Source organism: Telmatherina bonti (assembly GCF_933228915.1).
Source record: "Telmatherina bonti genome assembly, chromosome: 15".
Lineage (NCBI taxonomy): Eukaryota > Metazoa > Chordata > Actinopteri > Atheriniformes > Telmatherinidae > Telmatherina > Telmatherina bonti.
This window is the reverse complement of record NC_136613.1, coordinates 6669907-6692515: the sequence shown is the minus strand read 5'-3', so window position 1 is coordinate 6692515 and position 22609 is coordinate 6669907. Positions and strand designations below refer to the sequence as shown.

General features: G+C 41.3%; 1 protein-coding gene across 1 annotated transcript in view; it reads left to right on the top strand.

The window, feature by feature from the left end:
• The window catches only part of dgkh (diacylglycerol kinase, eta), a 93649-nt gene that overhangs the window by 12310 nt on the left and 58730 nt on the right, over positions 1-22609 (top strand). Inside the window, exons 3-4 of the mRNA XM_079253701.1 lie at positions 9131-9241; positions 14435-14515. Coding sequence (XP_079109827.1) covers positions 9131-9241; positions 14435-14515 — 192 coding nt within the window. The remainder of the gene's footprint in view (positions 1-9130; positions 9242-14434; positions 14516-22609) is intronic.

The following is a 22609-nucleotide window of genomic DNA, read 5'->3' as shown; positions in this document are numbered from 1 at the left end:
GCATCCGTAATTTTGTTCCCATTCTGGATGTTAGTATCCGGAATGTCATTCCCGTTCTGAATGGTAGTATCCGGAATGTCGTTCCAGTTCTGGATGGTAGTATCTGGAATGTTGTTCCCATTCTGGATGTTAGTATCCGGAATGTTGTTCCCGTTCTGGATGGTAGAATCCAGAATGTTGTTCCCATTCTGGATGGTAGTATCAGGAATGTTGTTCCCGTTCTGGGTGGTAGTATCCGGAATGTCATACCCATTCTGGATGGTAGTATCCGGAATGTCGTTCCTGTTCTGGATGGCAGTATCTGGAATGTCGTTCCCGTTCTGGATGGTAGTATCCGGAATGTTGTTCCCTTTTTGGATTGTAGTATCCAGAATGTTGCTCCCGTTCTGGATGGTAGCATCCGGAATGTCGTTCCCGTTCTGGATGGTAGTATCTGGAATCTCATTCCTGTTCTGGATGGTTGTATCTGGAATGTCATACCCATTCTGGATGGTAGTATCCGGAATGTCGTTCCTGTTCTGGATGGCAGTATCTGGAATGTCGTTCCCGTTCTGGATGGTAGTATCTGGAATGTTGTTCCCTTTCTGGATTGTAGTATCCAGAATGTTGCTCCCGTTCTGGATGGTAGCATCCGGAATGTCGTTCCCGTTCTGGATGGTAGTATCTGGAATCTCGTTCCCGTTCTGGGTGGTAGTATCCGGAATGTCATACCCATTCTGGATGGTAGTATCCGGAATGTCGTTCCTGTTCTGGATGGCAGTATCTGGAATGTCGTTCCCGTTCTGGATGGTAGTATCCGGAATGTTGTTCCCTTTCTGGATTGTAGTATCCAGAATGTTGCTCCCGTTCTGGATGGTAGCATCCGGAATGTCGTTCCCGTTCTGGATGGTAGTATCTGGAATCTCGTTCCCGTTCTGGGTGGTAGTATCCGGAATGTCATACCCATTCTGGATGGTAGTATCCGGAATGTCGTTCCTGTTCTGGATGGCAGTATCTGGAATGTCGTTCCCGTTCTGGATGGTAGTATCCGGAATGTTGTTCCCTTTCTGGATTGTAGTATCCAGAATGTTGCTCCCGTTCTGGATGGTAGTATCCGGAATGTCGTTCCCGTTCTGGATGGTAGTATCTGGAATCTCGTTCCCGTTCTGGATGGTAGTATCTGGAATGTTGTTCCCGTTCTGGATGGTAGTATCCAAAATGTTGCTGGGATCCTACTCTATCTTTGATATCTTGTAAAACTTGTTGGTATTTTTTCTTACCATTTATTGTGGAGTTATATGCAGATATACTGAAAATGGTTCTATCTCACAATGAAAAAGGATCCTTCACAACATTCCTGGGTCCAGATGCTGATCCGGATCACTCCCAACATTTAATGGAATCTAAGTAAGACCGAGACCCGCTCTCAGAAAAAAAAAAAAAAGAAGAAAAAAAACCCCAGAAAAATCTGTTTTGTAGTTTTTACATAAAAGTTGCGAAGAAACAATAAAAAAAATAAATAAATAAAAAAAAAACCCCAATGATCTGGCAATTTAATTAGCCAAGAATCATTTATACAGAGGAAGCTGATTATAGGCTGCACGGTGGCATAGTGGTTAACACTGTGGCCTCACAGCCAGAAGGTTGCTGGTTTGATCCTTGGCTGGGACGGAGTTTGGACAAGTGGCCTTTCTGTATGGAGTTTGCATGTTCTCCCTGTGTATGCGTGGGTTCTCTCCGGGTACTTTGCCTTCCTCCCACCGTCCAAAGACATGCGTGTTAGGTCAATTGGTTACTCTAAATTGCTCATAGGAATGAGTGTCAGCGTGAGGGGTTGCTTGTCTGTTTGTCTTGGTCCTGCGATGGACTGGCGAGCTGTCCAGGGTGTACCCTGCCTTTCGTCCAAAGACTGCTGAGATAGGCTCCAGCTTCCCCACGACCCTTAATCGGACTAAGCGGTTAGGATAATGAATGAAGCTAATTATAACAGAGGAGCATGTTAGATAATCAGCAGCTTAACTTCTTGCGTGTCAGCAGAGCAAGTCTGGATGGTAGAATGAAAGCCAACAAAAACTAGCTACTGGAAACAAAACAAGAACTAAACTAAAAATAGAACTAGAGTCCACAGATCATGTCACCAATTCCTTGCATTTTTAGATTATTGTTTAGTCATTGTTGCCCTCATGTCATGCATATTTTTGCCACTTCCAGAAAGCTGGACATGCAGGGTTGCAGTACCACCAGAGGTCCAGGAGGCAGGTTAAACAGTATAGCCTACATGTAAAGATGAAGCCGTGATGCATTTAACGGTTACACAGACCACCGTGTTCACTGGCTCTTTTTATGTCTCTTTCTGAAAATGTACATTATCACGGTCTCTCCACCGTCCACTTGCTTGCTATTGAAACTGACCTCTGAACTCGTTACTGCTCTATAGTGGATGTATTGCCGAACAGCCATGCCAATGCACAGCAGGCATTGGGAGAGGGTCTAAATTGGCTGCAGCATGGAGAATGGATATTGGACCGGGGTGGATCTCCAACCTCGCCCCCTCAACATTTTGATTGGATTAACCCTAACCCTAACCCACGCCCATTTGACATCCAACTCCGCCCAATATCCAGCCCCGCCCCATTCTCCAGGCTGCAGTCGGGGGTTGCCGGGCATGGGGGGATGTGAGCAGTGACGCCTGACAATTAAACAGATGGACTCATCTATGAATTCTAAGAGAGCATGAATGAGCTCAGAAGGTGCTGGATTATGATTTCAGCGCTGTCATCTTTTCCTAAGTCCTTCTGAATTTCTCCAGCCACCTTTCCCTGACCCTAATCCTGTGATGTTTCCCAACATAGTCAAGGAAAGAGCTTAGGAAAAGATAATAGAAGGATTTAACCGTTCAGATATGAAACAGCAGCAGAGAAGATCTCATTACCTGCTCCATGTACTCCAGTATTTGCCGGTAGGCCAAAAACTCTAAATGCGGAGATGACTTCACCTTGTGTGTTATAGTCGCACTTTGATTGTAGCAGCAGGCCTGCTGCTCAGACCTTATACGGTAGTCAGCTTTGAGGTATTTCACCTTAATCTACCACAGGAATTTTGTCCTCAGGCTGCAACCTACAGAAAAAGAAGCAGGGAATTAACGAACGTGGACGTCTGTTTCAAAGAACTCTCTCCGTGTCCTCTCAATGTCACAGTCTTTGTCTCAGCAGCAAATCTCTGAAAACAGACATCGCCAGGCAAATTTAAACCTCCACTGATGCTGCTCCAATTTGGATTTATAACACCCAGTTTTAGGAAAGTTTACGTTTTTCTCACAGCTTTAAGATGGGTCCTTTAAAACGTTGCATCTGCAAGGAGCCTCACAAAGTATGCTACCTCTTAAAGGCGAAATTCACTTCCCCTTCCTTCCATGACAAATATAATCACCCAGTTCTGTAAAAGTGAAAAATAAATCAAGTCAGCTTTATATATAATCTCATTTAAAATCAACAGATGTGACCGAGGTGCTGTCCAACTAGGAGTGATTAAGAAAGAGATGAAAACAGAAATGAAAGGGAGAGTAAAGAACAAAAAGGTAGATAGAAAAGAAGTTAAAACACTATAAAGGACAAGCTTAAAAAATAGAACTGAGCAGAAAACATGTTGCATAAAACCTGTGAAAGGTCTAAGCCAGGTCAAAAGCCATCACAAAGAAGTGGTACATGACAGAGTTGTAACCAAAAAACAAAACATAACTCATTAAACAACACAACATCCCCAGAAAAACCAAAACGAGAAGGAAGGAGGGAGGAAGGGGAAAAGAAGGGGGGTCATCAGGCTACGACTGACGGCATACATTGGTCAGGTGTTCTTTGTTCATGACAATAATAATACATTTTATTTGTGGGCATCTTTCTGGACTCTCAAGGTCACGTTACAAAAAATACACACGTAAATAAAAGATGTATAAAACAATGATAATAATTAGTGTGAAGGGTTACAGAGAATACGCCAGTTTGAACTGGTGTGTGTTGAGTTTGGGTTTAAATAATATTCCAGAGATGAGGAGCCGAGCAGCTGAAGCGAGGTGGGAGTGGGGGACGGTGAGATTGATGGAGGTGGAGGTATGTTGATGTGTAGGAAGTGAGAAAGGTTGGGCGGGGCGAGGTTAGGTATGGCCTTGTGACTGAACAGCAGGATGTTGTAATGAATGCGGTAGGTGACGGGAAGCCAGGACAGGGGGGATGTGATGGGTGGATAGGGTTCTTGTTATTACCCGGGTTGCTGCATTCTGATCTACCCACCACTCTGAAAAGGAAAAACACAACAAGTAAAAAGGGGAAACAAACCAAACCATCCCCATGGAGCCATCGCAAAGGTATTGGAAATAAAAATGCCATACAGATTTTCTTTGTACGATTATTGTGAAAGAAATAATGACAGTTTTACAATAATCACAATTTGTATGCGTTGATTCATTTCCCAACATTATAAATCTGTAAAACACACAAACACCTCCGATAGGTCTTTAAGTTTTATTCAGGGCTGTCAGCATTAACACATCGATGAAAAGAGAATTAATCCATTATATTTATTTGTTTATTTTTCTGGCAATAACACACAAACAACAACGATATCACTCATGAGATTTAAAATGTGAATTGGAGAGAGAAGCTGATTTTGGGCATGTCAGTGGTGAACTGATTCCCTCTGAAATCATTCAATCCTCCTTGTTAGTGACGTTTCAGACAGTTTTCATGGCTTACGTTGAGAGATAGGGTGTTGGTCCTCGAGGCTTTCGCCATTTAGAACATCGTAATCACACAGAGATGAGCTGAAGTGTGTCAGCTCAAGTCATTTTTAATCATATGGAGATTTTGTTCACATGGAACTGGTGCTGTGGAGGCCTGAAAAGATGAACCCTGTCAACAAAAGTGAACAAATGGAGGCTGTGACTGTATTTTAACACATGCAGCCTTTGTAAAAAAAAAAAAAAAAAAAAAAATACAGTAGTGGAGCACTTCATGTCTATCCTGGTAACCTGGAAGGTAACCTTGACCTTCCTGCAACATTTATTTAAAGAAACATGTCTGAGAAATGCGACAGGGAAAATTATTTGTCCCTAAAGAAAGTAGGGATGCGTTTTGTCAGTTTAGCTTCATCAAATGACAGAACTCAGCCGGAATACAGTATTTATGGAGATACTTTTGCAAAGAAAAGCATTAAAACCGAGCATGGTTACAGCACAAGGCAGAGTTAGGGAGGTTTACGACTTTTTATTTGCATGAAGAGGCTCTTTGAGGAAAATAGGGTTGAAACCACTGTTATAATGTATTGTAGAAAAGGGACAGGGCCATATATTCATACTTCTGACGGGTAGAAAATTATGTAAATATTGTGAATAATGATAATGACAGAACATGTTTAAAATAAAATGTCATTTAAGATTCAGGTACAATTTATACAGTTTCTCATCATGTACAGTATGTGTGTTTTATTCTTTCTGTGTGATGTTCCCATGTGTGTGTGTGTGTTTCAGTATACTGAGCCTCTATTCTACAGCCCTGCTTTGTGTGTTTAGGTTGACACAGCTGGTGGGCAGGATGTCAGCTTCAGGCCGCTGTTTCTGTTTGTAATTCCCCCCAAAGAGAGCAGCCTTCCTTTGCTATAAATAGCTTCTGCCTGTATGTGTGTGTGTGTGTGTGTGTGTGTGTGTGTGTGTGTGTGTGTGTGTGTGTGTGTGTGTGTGTGTGCGCGCGTGTGTGCGTGTGTGCGTGTGTGTGTGTGTGTGTGTGTGTGTGTGTGTGTGTGTGTGTGTCCCGCCTCGCGTAGCCTCAGTGAGGCCAAAGAGAATAATGTTCATCCGTGCAACATCCATGCAACACACTGACATTGTGGAATAGCAAGACCCTTATCAAGTCTCTGTTTAGAATCTTAGAGTTCCTGTAAAGCAACTCTGCACAATTTTCTGACCTTAAAACTCATCAACTGTCATCAAAACTGCTTCTGGCTTATTATGACGACATATTATTCATGTTCATCATGTATGATCCTGGAGCCGTCGCTGCCCTGCAGCATCCCAAGACTGAGAAACTGCACTTTACAACTTTTGTTTTATCCAGCCCAGATCATCACATCATACCTCTGTTTTGCTATACAGCACCGCATTGCAAGCCAGCAACTGGAAATCCATGTATGTAGAATGCAAAACAAACCAGGATGCAAATAGGGGATACCAATGCTCAGTAGTGTTGGTTTAAAATTTAATTACTAGCATCTGATTATTTACTGGGAAAGTGTCTCTAAACTTTTGACTAGTACTGTAAACTAAACATCAAAACTAAACACTAAATCAGATGTGTGAAACTATAAACCTAATTTATAAACCTCACATCTTCCTGCTGAAATGATTACGGACTTCCCTAGAAAAGACGTCCTCTTGAAGTTAGCGTGTCTCTCCAAAACTCCGACATGTACCTCTGCATTGATGATACCTTAAAACAGATAAAGTCCTCTAACGTCACTGATATCTCCACACCATCACAGCCTGGATAGAAGCAGTTTTCCTAAAAACCAGTTGAAACATAGACTCGTCCGATTACAGAACACGTGTCCACTGTCTTTCTGTGCATCTGAGATAAGCTGGTTTCCAGGTAATTTAGCACTTTTCCTTGAGTGATCCAGTTGCAGGTTAATTTCTGGTTGCAGTAGTAGGCTGTGTTGACTGGAAAGCGCATGCCAAGGTCCCCCCTGAGCCCATGTGTTGATCATGGTGGCATTTAGGGCTGCACAATTAATTGGATTTTGATCGTTATCACGATTTTGGTGGCCACAATTAAGTGAACCTGATTGTCAACGATATTTACAGTCATAATGCGAGCTCTTCTGCATGCGTCTCTGATCACTCAGGTTCTCTACCAGTAGTCTCCCAACCACCAGGGGGCGAACGTGTGGTTGAGGCTTCATTAAGCTGTCTAAATACCAAGCGTGAAGCGGTAAGATGCCGCTTCCGCATATGTATGTATATATATATACATATATATATATATATATATGTTTTTCCAGACACAATGAATGATCGTGATTAATAATCGTGATTACAATATTGCTCAAAATAATCGTAATTATTATTTTGGTCATAATTGTACAGCCTTAGTGGCATGACAATTTCTCTTACACTGTTATCCAGATTATTTGAGTTTCCTAGAAATTTGCATGACAATCCATCCCCCTAAAACTACTTTAGTTTTTACAAAAGTGGAAACTAAACAGGTTAAGTCAGGGGTGTGCAACTCCTGTCCTTGAGGGCCACAGTCCTGCAAGTTTTTTAGGTTTCCCTGCTGCAACATATCTGACTCAAATTAACAGGTAATTAGCAAACGTGTGCAAATTTGGACTTTAAGCTCTGCACAAGTCAGCTAATTAAGTCTGAAAGGTATCAGGATGTGTTGCAACAGGGAAACACCTAAGACTCGCAGAACTGCAGCCCTCGAGGACCAAAGCTGCCCATTCCTGGGTTAAAGTTGTATCAATATAGGCAACCATTAGCTTGTAAAAAAAAATCTTTGGTTCTTTTAACTAGTTTTCTATATATCACTAGTTCTTTCTAGTTCTTTAAAATCAGACCTACCCAAATTGTTTAGTTTTTTTGTCATAAAGACTGATTCACACTGAATCGCTTTTTTTAGAGTCCATTTTAGACTCAACTTGTTACAAATGATATATTTTATAAATACAAATGTATTTTAGAATTGACAGTAACATGGTACTGTCTTTCTTCTCTACTTTTTGGTAATACATATTTTAATAATTTTATGCTAATTTTTCCACGTTGTCTAAACATAACACAGGAAGTTAAGCACGTAACTCAAATTTAAAGGGTAGCAATCACAAATTCCTGCTGAAAAATTACGTCCCAAGAGCCTTTGTGGTCCAGATATTTTGAGTTTTGAAAAAAACAAAACAAAAAAAAAACACTCCCTCTGACAGAAACATTACATGTTCAGTTGTCTTTACTAATCATTATTATACTGTACAATGCAGAAAAATTCAACAAACTTATGTGGTTTAGTAAAAGGTTTAATATAAAATAATAATTAATCACAACTAAAGAATTCGATCCAATGTTGCTTCTTGCCTTTGGCCTTTACACCCTGAGTTTTACCAGATTTCTTTAATATTTTCCGCCAAATCTGCTCTGTAGATGCTCAAACATCCCAGCTTTTTTGTTTCATGCATTGAGAAATATATTGATTAGTCTCTTTAGGAGTTATAACTCATCATTGGGTAGAAAAACTTAAAATTTTGATGGATACTCCTTTTACACCCAATCATGGCACCCTAACCTGCCACCAATTATTCTGCAGATTTGAGAATCTTCCCGAACACTTTTACTTGTTTATTTCCCTTTCTTCAACCTTTTTTTTTTTAAAACATGTTGCTTGTGTAATATTTTAGTTTTGATTCTACTTTTCAACATGAAGTTGGTCCCAAAATATAAAAACAATACTTTCTTTGGCCCTGAGAAATTTTTGTTACAGTTGTGAGCTTTCTGAGAAAAAGAAGAAACACTGTTTGTTCTCCCACCAGACTAAATCTGAATGTGTGCTGAGTTTGTGCTTACTGCTTGAAACCTGATGACAGGCACCGTAAATCACTGTAAATGTTCCTGGTTTGTGGAACAGTCATTGTTTAATGGGAATATTATGAAATGTCATGGATGAAACAGTATTTGCATTTAGCTTGGAAGTGGAACAATGTTTGGAAGCTTCAGATCCTTCTCAGGTCAACAAATGTCCACAGCAGCAGGAACCGTCAGTGGGAAAGCTGCTGCAGCCCTCTTTTTCCCTTTCATCTCTCTCAATCTGTCAATCTTTTTTTACTCTGATTCATTGGTTTTGAGTGTTTTAAGGTCTTTAGAGAAATGAGGGGTGGTGTGGCTAATGGGCTTCCTTTCTTCTCTACTTTTTGGCCTATTCATTGTCTCCCAAGCATAAAATTGCTGCTCACACACAAACAGTAGGCACTTTTTATCTCGACAGTTTCCTGTAGATAGATACAAGAGGGAGTTCTGCATCTGGGATGGAGTTTCACTGAGAGGGAAGCCTTTTGCTTTCTAATGGAAGGTTTAATGAAACTTGTTCATTTCCGTTGTCTGTTCTCCCTGCAGACGAGTATAAAGGAGGGATTGTTACTGAAACAGACGAGCTCCTTCCAGAGGTGGAAAAAGCGCTACTTCAAACTGAGAGGACGAACTCTCTATTATGCCAAAGATGCCAAGGTGGGTTCAACCAGTATCCAGCACCCCGCTCTCCACCATGCTTCACACACACCCCACCACAGCAGGCACGTTGTTGTGTTTGTCAAATGATTGAGTTCACACACTCTCAGCTTGTTTTAATGTTTAACCTGAATTCTTCCATTTAATGTGTTAGGAAGTAAAAGTTTTAGAGGTTCATAAACACCCACACTGATGCCATTCTCGTGTTGGTCTAAACCTAAATGAAGCCATATAATTTGAGGAAACAGATGTAAAAAAACATAAATCTTGAAAATTCAGCTTGAATCTGTTTGTTTAATCATTGTAAAACTCTCATTAAAATGAAAATTGGATGTTTTATTAGGGACTATTTTCTAAGCCACTTCTCAGCTGCAACCACTAACTTGTCTCAGCTGCTGCTGGTTGCTTAGCAACTGTTTCCAGCTCAGTTAGAGTTAATTTGTGAGCTTTATGAGGTATGTTTTGTTACCTTTACAGAACAGTGATTGAGGATTTCCCCTTCTTTCCAGATTTCTTCTAAACAATGCAGTTTCTGCTGGATGTTGTATCACAAAGTAAAATTAAATGAGAGTGGTACCAAAACTCCCATCTAACAATCTGTCAAACCTTAATTATCTTTTCCTGTTTGTTTTATCTATATATATATATATATATATATATATATATATATATATATATATATATATATATATATATATATATATATATATATATATTTTACCTTTTGAACTCTTCACTCTTGTTGACATGTCTTTCCTTTTTGCCTCTTGCACACACACGTGTGTGTGCGCGCTTGCCTGCATGTCTGAATGCACACTAGTCCGGCAGCGCATTGGCGCGATGGCAAGAACGAGCGCTGCGCAGAGTCTCCAGGAGTCGCGTGTGCTGGCGAGTTCTGTCCGTGTGCTGGACGGGCGCACGACGATCCCCTCCGCCTCTGGGTGCCAGCGGATCTGAGGAGGGCCTAGTGAGAATTCGGGTCAGCACAGCCCAGCCAGGGGAGGGCCAGACCACCAGGACCGCTTAATCAATACTGGATAGATCTGCATTCATGTCACATGTATCTGTAGGATCAGCTCAGGTTTTATATCTAATATAATTAAAACTATTTTTGAGTAATTGTAAATTTTATGATCCTTATTTTTGCACCATATGACATGAATGTGCTGTTAATAATGATATAAGTTATCAGCTGTGAGGAGTATGGTTGCTACGGTGCAGTAAAAGGGACAAAATTAAGACGACCGAGAGGAAGAACAAGCTATATCTCTGCTGCTGGGCTGGTGTTGGGAAATTTTAAGGCAATATCTTGTTAACTTCTGTGGTGTGGTGAGGGGACTGAAAAGTCCATCTCTATAGTTTCACTTCTTTGTGGCCAAACCAGGCACCTCTTAAAAGATTATGCATTTACAAACCTACAAAAAACAGGTACAGAGTGAGTAAGAATTGCTCCTCAAGGTTTTCCAACATGTCCAAATGAAACAATTAGAAAATATGTTGAGGAATTCTTCAGTCATTTTTAAGGTAAATATAAACTCTTTACTTTGAATTATTTATTTTAAATCCCACATAGCTGCCTGAAGCCTAAAAAATGAATAAAGGTGTCGTATTTCACCTCAAGCGGTAAAAAACAAGTTAGATATTGATGACTGTGGACTGAAAGTGAAGGAGGCTAACAAAGCTAGCATTAGCTGTTTTTGTTAACAGTTCAGAGTTAGCTACTTTTAAGATTCCTAAGGAACTTTTTCTTTTCTTTTAGAGTTATTGTGTAAGTAAAGGCAATGTATGTAACTAACGCTAATGATGAATTTGTCAGGTGATGATTTATGAGCTTATCAGAACACAGCTACAGTCTTAAAAAGCCTGGCTAACAGCGTAGCACATCCTAGCAAACCCAGTATTCTTAGCATTAACGGGACATTTTTCAGTCATATTTTAAGTTGTGTCATAACGAGCCTGAATCTCAAAAACCCTGGTATGTTACATTAATTAGTCAAATACCGTATTTTTTGTTGTGTGATATTAAGAGCACATAGTCTAACTAGTATCACATCACGCGAACATGTTAACACTGTTTATGCTACAAAATGTAACCTTATCAAATAAAACTGCTTGTCGGTGACTAATTAAGCAGAACGTTGACAACTGTGTCGCATTACCAACTGATGTCTAACCCATAAAGAGGAATGGGATGAAGTCATTTATGAATAGCTGTATTAACTTGTAGTTGTGCTAACTAGCTCAACTAGTTAGCACTAGTTGGTTGATTTAGGCGAATCAGGTTGATTTAGCTTGTAGTTGTGCTAATTAGCTAAATCTAAATCTGCACATATTTCTTTCTTAAGTTACATTTTGTAGTGCTTTCAAACTTCAACAGTTGCCTTGTTTTGTTTGGAAAACAGAATATGATCTTTCATGTCAATTTGTTCTTAAGAATGTGATGTACATTAGCAAAAAGTGTGTTATATACATGCATTTAAATTATAAAGTGGCTGGTTTGACCACATTAATGTGTCAGTGGGTTGCTGAGTTCGACAACTCTCAATTTTGACCCTTTTATCACACCATAGACTTCTCCATTTAAGACTGTGTTGCTTGTCTTTTCCCGGCTCTCTTTATTGGCCATGCTTGAAGAATTTTGCTGGAGTTTTAAAAGCTTCATGGTTCTTTCAGACACGGCCAGAGAGTTAGGTTCATGTCTTTAGATAAGTGTCAACTGTCCTACGTGTCCATCCACCCTGGTGTCTCCAAGCTGGCCTGGCTGGCTGTGCTGCCCTGTGCTTAAGAAGCCCGACCTCCTCATTGATCCACCAGGAAGCTGTCATCTCAGCAGCACTGCAACTTGTTTTTCAAGCTCCTCTCCTTCTGACATGGATGGGTTAGTGAACAGGTCTATGAGCACTGAAATAACAAACAATTTGCTTCTTGATGACTTGTGCCACTGTTGTTTGACCCATCCATGCTTTCCAGCAAGATTTAAAGCTAAACGAGTTAAACTTGAAACAGGATGTTGGAAACACACAGCTGGAAGTGAAAAGGTGGATTGAAGGAAGGAAAGGAGGCTGGTTGTGGATGCTGAGATGCTGCCACTGCGCTAAGCACTGGATCTATGGGTATCATAGGGTCTGGGTCCTTGTCTGTCTCCACCATTAATTGACAGCTTTCATTACAGCTTCCCTCAACTCAGTAAATACGCCTGAATACACACTTACATAACTGCATGTTAGAGTGACCGGGTGAATGAAAAGAAAGGAAAAAATGCTGAAAGTTAAGACACACACAAGTGATGTATCTGCACACACATCCACACACCCTCAAACAGAGCGAACACTGGCTGGTATCCCTCTCCAGCCAGGCCTGAGGAGAGCGTTGATGACTGGGCATTCCCTCTGATGTAGCAGCTCACTCCTTTCACACACACACACACACACACAGATGCAGTCAGAGGGCTTTCCTTTGACGACACTGGTTTTTGGCCTGCAGCCCTTTAAGAGCTCAGCTGCGGGCCTCACACGTCACAACGCTGTTAGGATATCATGTTGCAGCTACTAGATGTTGGCCCTCCTCTCTGTGGGGTTCAGCATCACACACAGATTCAATAAAACACAGCAACATTCACCGCCATGGAGGTCATACGATTCTCATTTAGACAAAAACTGCACGAATGAGGAAGTTGCCTCACTAAGTCGTGTTGAGGTGAAATGCATTTCCTGCAGGCTGGAACTAACCGAGTTATCTCCAAGTGGTCCAGACAAACTCGACTCTTTGTTGACAGAATGTTTGTAAGCAATTTTTATAATGGCTACTGGATCCTTTATTTCTAATTAAATGCAAGAACATACAATTTTTAAATGTTCAAATAATTAAAATCCTTTCATTTTTATACCAGATTTTAGTTTTTCCAAGAAGTAAAGAAAGAAGAGGATCTGTGTAAAGAAACAAATCAGTTACAGTTTTAAGACAAAAGGACAAAGCTCCACAGCAATCAACTAAACCCAGACTGTCAGGGGTCCACTTCAGAAGTCCATTCTCTGGTGGGTTTTCTCCAGGCAGAGCGGTAACTTCAGGAAGTAGTTTGATGTGACCCTGACTTTGTTACGCAGTGAAACAGTGTACTCAGGAACACTTCTAGTCTCTGTCATCCAACTTCAACCTTACCAAAGCCGTTTGTGACTACAGTGGTTTCAGCCAGATATCCTCAGTCCTGGTTCTCGAGGGCCGGTGTCCTGCAGGTTTTCCATGTATCCCTGCTGTAACACACCTAAATCAAATCAGTGTGTATTTAGCAGACATGTGCAGAGCTTGTCTGAGTCAGGCGTGTTCAAGCAGGAACACTTGGAAAACCTGCAGGACACTGGTCTTTGAGGACCAGGATTAAGGATCCCTGGCTGCAAGCTGCCGGGAGAGTTAGTCTTCAGAGTTCTTATCAGAGCCTCGAGCAAAAGATGCAATGTGTTACACATTAAACTTGATGTTGTCCTGCATTGTTTCCTGGGTTTTCTGACAGTGCTGTATGTCACCAGGACTAAAAGTAAAGCTGTGTTTTATAAGCATAACATAAATAATTCTTATACTAAAATGGGTTTTCTTAAAAAAATAAGTGTAGAATTTAAACCTTTAATTTGAGGTAATTCCTACCAAAAGCTCAAACAGCAAACTATTGCTGGAAATTTGCATTTTCCTTTCAGTATCTCCAACACGTGAAATTCTGTCCATACATCTGAGACTTTATAGATGCCTCCAAATTAATTGAATCAGCTGAGCCGATGTGATTGCTGTGATGTTCGGTCCATTGGTCATTTCATTCTGCAGAGGAGTGGGTTGCTCCAGTTTTAGAAAAAGTAAAAAGTAATAATACATTTTTCTGAATTCAAGCTGTTCTGGAGTTTGTTGCTCCTTGTACCACAAATTACAGATGTGAGTTTCTTCTTTCTGTTTTTATTTAACCCAGCAGCTGCTTTTTGCATGACTGTCGCAGCTTCTGTTTCATACAGAGAAGTTTCATTTAAGGACTGCTTTGCTGTGGCCATGATAAGAATGTCACCACTGTCTTCATGCCTTAGCTAACACCAAGCTAACTTCAACCCACTGTCTTGAAAATAATGTAGAAAAGCTCATTTTCTTATTTTTTAATCTCTCCTCGCATCATATGAGATCTTTCTTCCTCACACCGCCTCCTCTTCTTCTCCACAGTCCCTTATATTTGATGAGGTGGATCTATCGGATGCCAGCGTTGCAGAGTCCAGCACAAAGAATGTCAACAACAGCTTCACAGTGAGTGCATCTTGCAGTCTTACTACACACAAACACTCCAGATGACGAAGGAGATGACAGAAAGGAGCACGTGCAAAATGCTGGTTGCAAACATGCAACAGCACTCCTGCAGCACGTGCCTCAGCTGCCACTGGTGTCTTATACACTCTTACACAAACTACAAAATTTTAGGTTTTATGTTTTTATATTTTCTTCTTCCCACTCCCTCTTACGCAAAACTGTTTTTTATCCTTTTCTCCTCTTTTTTTGTTTCATGGTTGATTGTTGGAAGATGACAGACTTGCGTGTGTTTATATAAATACCACTGCCTGAAATAACAAAAAATATACAAAAAATATATGTTTGGAATAATGACAACACACATACTGAATAAATACGAATATGATGTTTAAGTTAAAAAAAACAAAAAGGGTATATCTAACATATCTCTAATAATTAATAAAATGTACTGCCATCTAGTGGCGTAAACTGCAAATTGCAACCAACTGAATTATTATATAACTGAATTATTGACAAACTAAAGTTTTCTATTTATCATCGTAAGCGATTTGTGGACTTAGCACGTTCAGATCAGCCAGTGCGATAACGCTTAATACCTCATGTTTTTAGCAAGCAGCAACCTCTGGCGGTTAAAAATGAAGCATATGCAGAAGTGCCAAAACTGCAGTTCCCCCTTCATCCACTAGGGGCTCCAAAACAAACCAAGTCCCCATAGATTCCCATGTTAAAAAGACCAACTTCACAGCAGAAATAAACATGTTTACATCCTGGTTCAAAAATCCATTTTAGGTTTAATAGGTCAGGTTTACCTTCATGACAACTGTGAGCGGAGTGAATTTTTTTCTAACTCGCCCGTTTAAAAGTAATTTAGTTTCAAAATTTAACATAATTAGAGGTGTGTCCTTTTGATTGACAGGTACCTGATATCCCGCTGCAAGAAGGCAGACTGTAGCACAGTCATAGTTTTTAGCCGATTAACAGCACGACTTAGCTTTAACCTGCTTACCTCCGTTAGCTGGCTAGTTGGGTTAGCTCTTCACTACAGGCATGTCAGAGTTTGATAAATGTCAATCATCCACCCACACACTCACAGCCCCTCTCTCAGCTCCACTCCCATTTTTGTATTTTCCGAGAGAAAACAACACGTATCACGCTGCCAAGATGGCAACGGTAGGACCCGCGCAATGAGCTCTTCAGAAATCTACGGGTGGTGTTGCAGCTGCTGGAGCTGAGGATATCCCACGGGGAACAGATTCAAACGGGGCTTTAATGACGTTTGATTAAGTGTCACTTAAATGAGGAATCAAGGAGAATATTTCGTTAAGATATTTAGATTTTTTTTCTTTTCTTTGACTTTTGTTAAATATTCCATCATGCTGAGCAGCATAAATTTAAACTTTCTAAAGACTGAGGTTCTCCAGTTGATGGGCTCCATAACCAGACGGTGTTGAGAATGGAAACCAAGTGGTATAAATACAGACAGAAACAGAACCAGACGCAGGTGGTTTAAACTGAAACCAGGTGAACTAAAGGGCGGCAGGTAAAACAGGAAACAAGACACAAGGGACCCAAACAAGGAAAACTACAAAATAAAACAGGAAACCAGAACTAAAAAGACAGCAAAAACTCCAGATCATGACACCTGGAGGACCTGAGGGATCTGGTTGGTACATAACAAACCAGGTCCAGATACTTTTCTCAGAGCTGGTTCTTTGTCTGTAGTTACCTGTGATGTCTCCGTCCTGTCTTCCATTCCATTCAGTTCAGTTTGTGGATTAAACCTTATTCCTGCATCTCTGTCCTGGGTCCCTACACCTCCACGCACCGTGACAGAGTCAGGTCTACGTTCTGCTGTTCTTGAACCTATTGGAATATCATTCAAAAGCATGGTCTCTTTATAAAGATAACACTCTAAAATATTACCCAGAACCCAGATGTATTGTAACTGTAACCAGCATAAAGTTATTGAAGTTGGAACACAAGGAAATTTCAGATTTTTTCCCTTGCCTGAATTTTTCTTCTACTTTGTCAACATGCTGCACATGGAGAGATGGAGATATGGACTGGAAAATCAGATGTAGCTGTAGCATGAAGCCTTACCTATTACCAGTTAAAATTTGGTGACAATAGCAGCCAAAATTATTATTCTATGAGGGCTTTATTGTAAGTATGTTCACGCACTCCTCAAGTTGGCCATTTGGAGTCTCCAAATGGCCACTTTGGATAATTCCAATGTCAATAAGCTATAACTCCAGAATACTTCAACATACAGTCATCAGTGAGACTCTAATGAAAGGTGGCATCAAGAGAAATCTTGTTGTATATTCATATTTACTATCAGTATTATTGAAATTCACCAGGTGATGCATAAACATACTAAAAAGCTTGTTTTTTTCTACTGTGCATTATAATAAAAGAGTCAGAAGTTTCATGGTCATCATTTTATATATGTAAACAGTATAATACAATGTTATGTAATGTAAACAAAATGGAATAATAAAAACACTATAAGACAATACAATTTACATATTTACATGTATAATTATTGGAACAGATTAGCGCCGTCTGGTCTCGGAGACCAATAACTGGAGAACCTCAGTGTTTAAAAGCTTAAATTCACGCTGCTCAGCTTGATGGAATATTTTAACAAAAATCAAAGATTCTTCTAAGTAAGAAATGAAAAATATCTAAATATCTTGATGAAATATTCTCCTTGATTCCTCATTTAAGTGACACTTTATGAAACGTCTTCGAAAGCCCCGTTCGACTCTGTTCCACGTGGGATTTTCTCAGCTCCTTTAGCTCAGTGTTTGCTTTTGCACACACACTCCGGCCTGCATGCCCACAAACTATCTGAATTCCTGGTTTTGCCTCAACACATCACTTTATTTCAGTTTGGCTCAGCTGCACATGGTTCAGGCGGTACGGCAGTAAACATGCATCCAGTGGATGGACGGTACGTTGTAAGATGGTGTTAATGGGAAATGTATAACCAAAATAATTAGCTTCATTTATGGCCTGAAAACCACGTTGTTTTGTTTTTATTTAGAACCTCGTTTGTCAGGTTGGTTCACATTCATGTGCAGTTCTGACTCTGTTTTCTTTTTTACTTCATCATGCAGAACGCAACTATTTCAGTTAAAATCCACGATTATTTTTATTCATATTTCAGACTGAAGGCAAAAAATCTGTTTCTAATGTGATATTTTCTTTGCTTCTTTACGATCTGACGGGAGCGGAAGCGACTCTGGTAATCAGCATGAATTATCGTCATATTGTGGCAAAATTTGTGAAATCTGTAAACACCAAAATGATTTCCACCGAACCACATGACATCATGATGAAACTTGCCACCATAGTTTCCTCCCTTTCCTCCGACCAGCTCTACTGCGTTTGGCTGGACTTCAAGCGGCTCCGATAAGAAACCCTGACGTTCTGAATGTCGGAGAACTTGATGAAATGTGCCTGAATGTGTCCGTTCAGGTGGATGAAATGCACCTGAACGGACACATTCAGCCTCAGTTTTATACATACAGATCATATTTCATCACAGCTCTCAATGTTTTTGTCACATTCATCTCATCAGGAAATCCTCTGGAAGAAAAACAAGCAGTGCTGTTGTGAATGGATGCTTGTGTGTGTGTGTGTGAGGTGGCAGCAGTTAACGTGAAGATAAACAGCAATGAGGATAAAAACAGAAAGTGAAAGAGCTCGTGGTGCCCTCTGCTTTCTATAAACGTCTCTCCTCTCCAGGGATGTTGCTATAAAAAGGAACAGGGAGGAGGAGGAGGAGGAAGGGGAGCAGTGCCCTGAGGAGAGCACGTGGCTGTTTTTTTTTGTTTTGTTTTTTTTAGTAACGCCTTGAAACGCTTCGCTGAGTGGTATGGCTTAACGTCTGCCATAATGAAAAATGAGATTAAGTGTGTGTGCAGCATATGTGGTGACAGTGATCTGATACGCTGCTTCTGATGTGTACATATTATCTGCATGTGCGGCGTGTATCGCTGCTGCTTGAGCTTGGCCAGGACGCTCATGTGAAAAAGATTTAAAAATCTCAAGAGCCATATTTGTCCTGGTTATGTAAATAAATTCAGAAAAATACCCTCATGAGCATCAGCATCCCGCTGAGGGGGAGGGGGGAGAAGAAGAAGGAAAAGGGTTGAGGGGGGGGGGGAGAAGTGACCTAAGGAAAGACAAAAATAGAAAATATGGAGTCAAGGACGTATGAAGAAGAAGAAGAGTGAAGTGGAATTTATTTTTATAATGGGAATGACTGCGGAGCGGCTTCAGAAAGGCAGCGCTGAGGAGGAAATCCTGCCGTGATGTCACTTCGTAGCCGACTGCACACATGCTCTTCGGTGGGGGTGGAGGGGGGAGAGGGGTAGAAGCCAGACAGAAGAGGGAGAAGGACGCAGGACAAGGGGGGAAACGGAGGAGAAATGAAGATGGGACAGAATGACAGGAAGAAGCGGTGAAACGGAGAGGTAATGTGACACGCCGAATGACACTTCACCTGCAGATGATGCGCGTGTGCACACACACACACACATGCATTTTATCCTAAGAGAGACCAGGCTTCATCTGGAAACAGCCGTGGAGGATTGTCTGCACACACACACACACACACCGATGTTGCCAGCCTCCTCTACGCAGGTCGCTTGCTGCTTGAACAGTTTTTTATAAGATTGAGTCACGCCACCGCCGAGATGCTTAACGCTGGGTGCACATGCGTGTGGGCGCCCTGCAGATGACTTCTCAGCATTATGTGCACCACACATGTGTTAACACAGCAAGGGGTGGGGGTGTGGTGTGTGTGTGTGTGTGTGGGGGGGGACATCCTCGACATGCCAGCAAGATTTTAAGTGAAATCAAGCAAGTTTCTCCAGACTGTTATGTAATCATCATAAATGAGTTCATTAAGGGCAGCGTAGACTGATTCACGGGGGTCCAAAGTCTTTCATTTGTTACAAATTTAAGGGAAAAATCCCAACAAAGATGTGTGTTTGTGTATCAATTAGTCATGACTGGATATCTAAACGGCCTTTGTGTCCATGTGTGCATGGAAAACAAGCAACCAGCCCATCCTTTCAGTCTGTTTGCGATCCTTCCACCCGTTTAGGCAATATTTTCTCACTTGTGTTTTGAAGGGGAGTCTACTTGTGTGTGTGTGTGTGTGTGTGTGTGTGTGTGTGTGTGTGTGTGTGTGTGCTGTTGTAGCATGTAGATGGAGCACCTTGAGATCCACGTGAGGGAGCGCTCAGCCCAACCCAAACCCTAAACTTGTAACAGACTCTGCAGGGAAAGCCCGCCTTTCGCACCGACTCGCCTGCTCATTGGCTTGGTTCGGTTGTTCGATTCCGCTTTAAGTCTGGAGGAAATTCACATTGTGAGCTTACTCATGGGTTACGCGCTTTAAGGAAATGATTATTTATAGCAGCTGGAATTGTTCTTCTCCGCCTCCTTTTTGTGTTGTGCTGAGAGATGGCCAGTCTGTGCAGCAAACCGTCTGTGTGTAAGCGCCGAAGAGGCCAACGTTGGCCCTCATCATCCATCTGGATGCTGCACCGTTAGCCCGTCCCTCACTCACTGCACGCTTGTCTGATGTATTCATCCGTAAAGGTCAGTCATCAAGAGAGGTTTTCCGCACTTGAGGGATGCCTAGAGACATTTTTGGAAACAGCCATTCCCTGTTTCCCCTGGCAACCAGTCCTATCTCTACTCCGACACACATACGCAGGCAGTCACGGTACACCAGCAGAGAGACTGGATGATCGATGTCCGAAGGGATCAATTTGCTGGTGCGCATGCGAGTAGACACTCGCAGAGGCTCAAGTGCACGGTGGCGTGCACGGCGGCGTGCACTCCAACCCTGGTGGGCAGTGAAGATGTATTGTGATGAACGGCTGAGAAAAACACGAGTCCTGAGAGGGAGAGGAGAGAGAGGCAGCCAGAAGAACATGCGGAATAAATTCTAAATGGCTGATTGGCTGGGAGTTCCACATGCACTGCAGAACACACACACACACACACACACACACACACACACACAGCCATGTGAACAGTAACTACGGAGTCGTCGTCCCCACTTAAAACAATAAGGCTGATGTGATTAGATTTATTATCGGGCGAGGGCGAGGAGTCCCGCTCACAAAAACACACAGATGCACCAAAGTGTGAACGATGCTGCACATTTTTCTTTATTCTCTCTCCTGTATTGATCCATTCAGCTGAAAGTTTTGCATGAGTTCAACAGGAACAGACATTTTTTCAGTGACAGGAAACAAACTGAGAAATAGTTCTTAGCTTTTTTGTTGTTGTTGTTGACATCCTTTGACATCGGGTCGTGTCTTCACTGAGATTCATGAGATTCAGGTTGATAGATTTTCCGTAATCGACTTAAAGAGAATAAAGAAACCGGCTTGATGGAGGATTTATGTCATCAAAATTTAATTACACAAATGACGATGAATTAGTGCTTGAAAACACATGACATTATAATGCATCGTGTCATTTTCCATCTTCTTTTATTATTTTTCTCAACTTTTTTTAATGTAATGAAGCAAAACATTTCAAATGGCCCTGCATAGTTCTTAAAAGCCCCTTTTAAAGAAACCTCTTTATCAATCAGAGCCTGTTTGGAGGGAGAATTATGATCAATAACATGTGACCTCTTGTGGATACGATGTGAACAATAACTCTGTTCACTGAGGGAAAAAATGTTCAAATTGAGCTTTTATCCAAAGTGTCTATCAGCGGTTGTCCCAGAAACATTCTCACAGCCATCGATGGGTTTGTTCATGAGCCATAAACAAAGGGACCTATTGTAAACAAACAGAAGGTAACACAACAATAATCAGATACACAATCTGGATTGTTTTCTTTGCTTTAAATAAGTAAAAAAAAACAGTCGTCAGATTTGATCATTTCTGAGAAAAATGTGCTGAAAAGAAAAATCCGTGCATGCAGAAGTTGGAGAATTTCCAAATTTCATCACTGCTGAATATGGACAGAAGGCTCCGAGACATGCCTGCTGCAATTATTACACAATTAACTGCCTGATTACAATCATTTCCATTTGTCTTTATTAGAAAGCCTCAGAAAAATGTCCTCTGCCAAGGTCAGAGCTGCTTTTCGCACTTTACATCATCGTGATTCATGAAATTTGGCCATTTTCAAAATCTTTTGCTGTTTCAGTCACTTTTTCCATGTTTCCCTCAGTTTGCATCCGTTCCCTCAGCACTTTACTGGCTCCCGGTCAACACAAAGCACTAGTTTAAATACTGATCAGTTGGATTTGTTGTGGGAAAAGGTAGAAGTAAGGACCCAAATGCAAGCAGAACTGGAGGCTCTGAGTTGGGTTCTGCTGGAGGTTTTGCCTTCCCGTTAAAAGGGAGTTTTTTCCTTCCCACTGTCGCCTCCTGCAGCTCAGGATGGGGATTGGATCCAAGTCACGATTCAACGCAAGCTGCTGGTTTCTCTTCTAACTAGGCTGTTTATTATTAAATGACTTGAATCGACGTGTCTGTAAAGTGTCCTGAGGTGACATTGTTGTGAAGTAGCGCGATACAAATAACGCTGAATTGAACTGAATTAAATGCTGGAATAGGCTCCAGCTTCCCATAAGGACTGGGTGATTAATCAGATTTTAATCTCAGTACGATCTGGGATTCCAACGATGATAAAAATAAAAGGGTGTGATTATTTTTCTCTCTGCAGTTTCCTCTCCTGCTTTCTTCAGCTGCTAATCGAGCGTCTCTGGCGTTGCAGCGCTGTGCTGTAAACTCCTCCCACAGCCGCTTTGCTTTCATTCAGACACTGTTGCCAACTTGGCGACTTTCTCGCTAAATCTGGAGACTTTTTTTGTTAAAAGCGACAAATCTAGCAGCTTTTGCTGGAGTTATTAGAGACTTTTCTGGTGTTTTGGCAACTGACTTGAAGGCACATATTGTTCTGCAGTTACTGTAAGGAAGGAGCAGCGGGAGCCTCTCCCGTCCTAAAGCACTCCCAGGCGGCCAGTCTCAGTCGGCTCCGCTGCAGGTCAATGTAGAATAACTGCAGTAGGTTGTGGAAGTTCACCTAAACATAGTTTATACC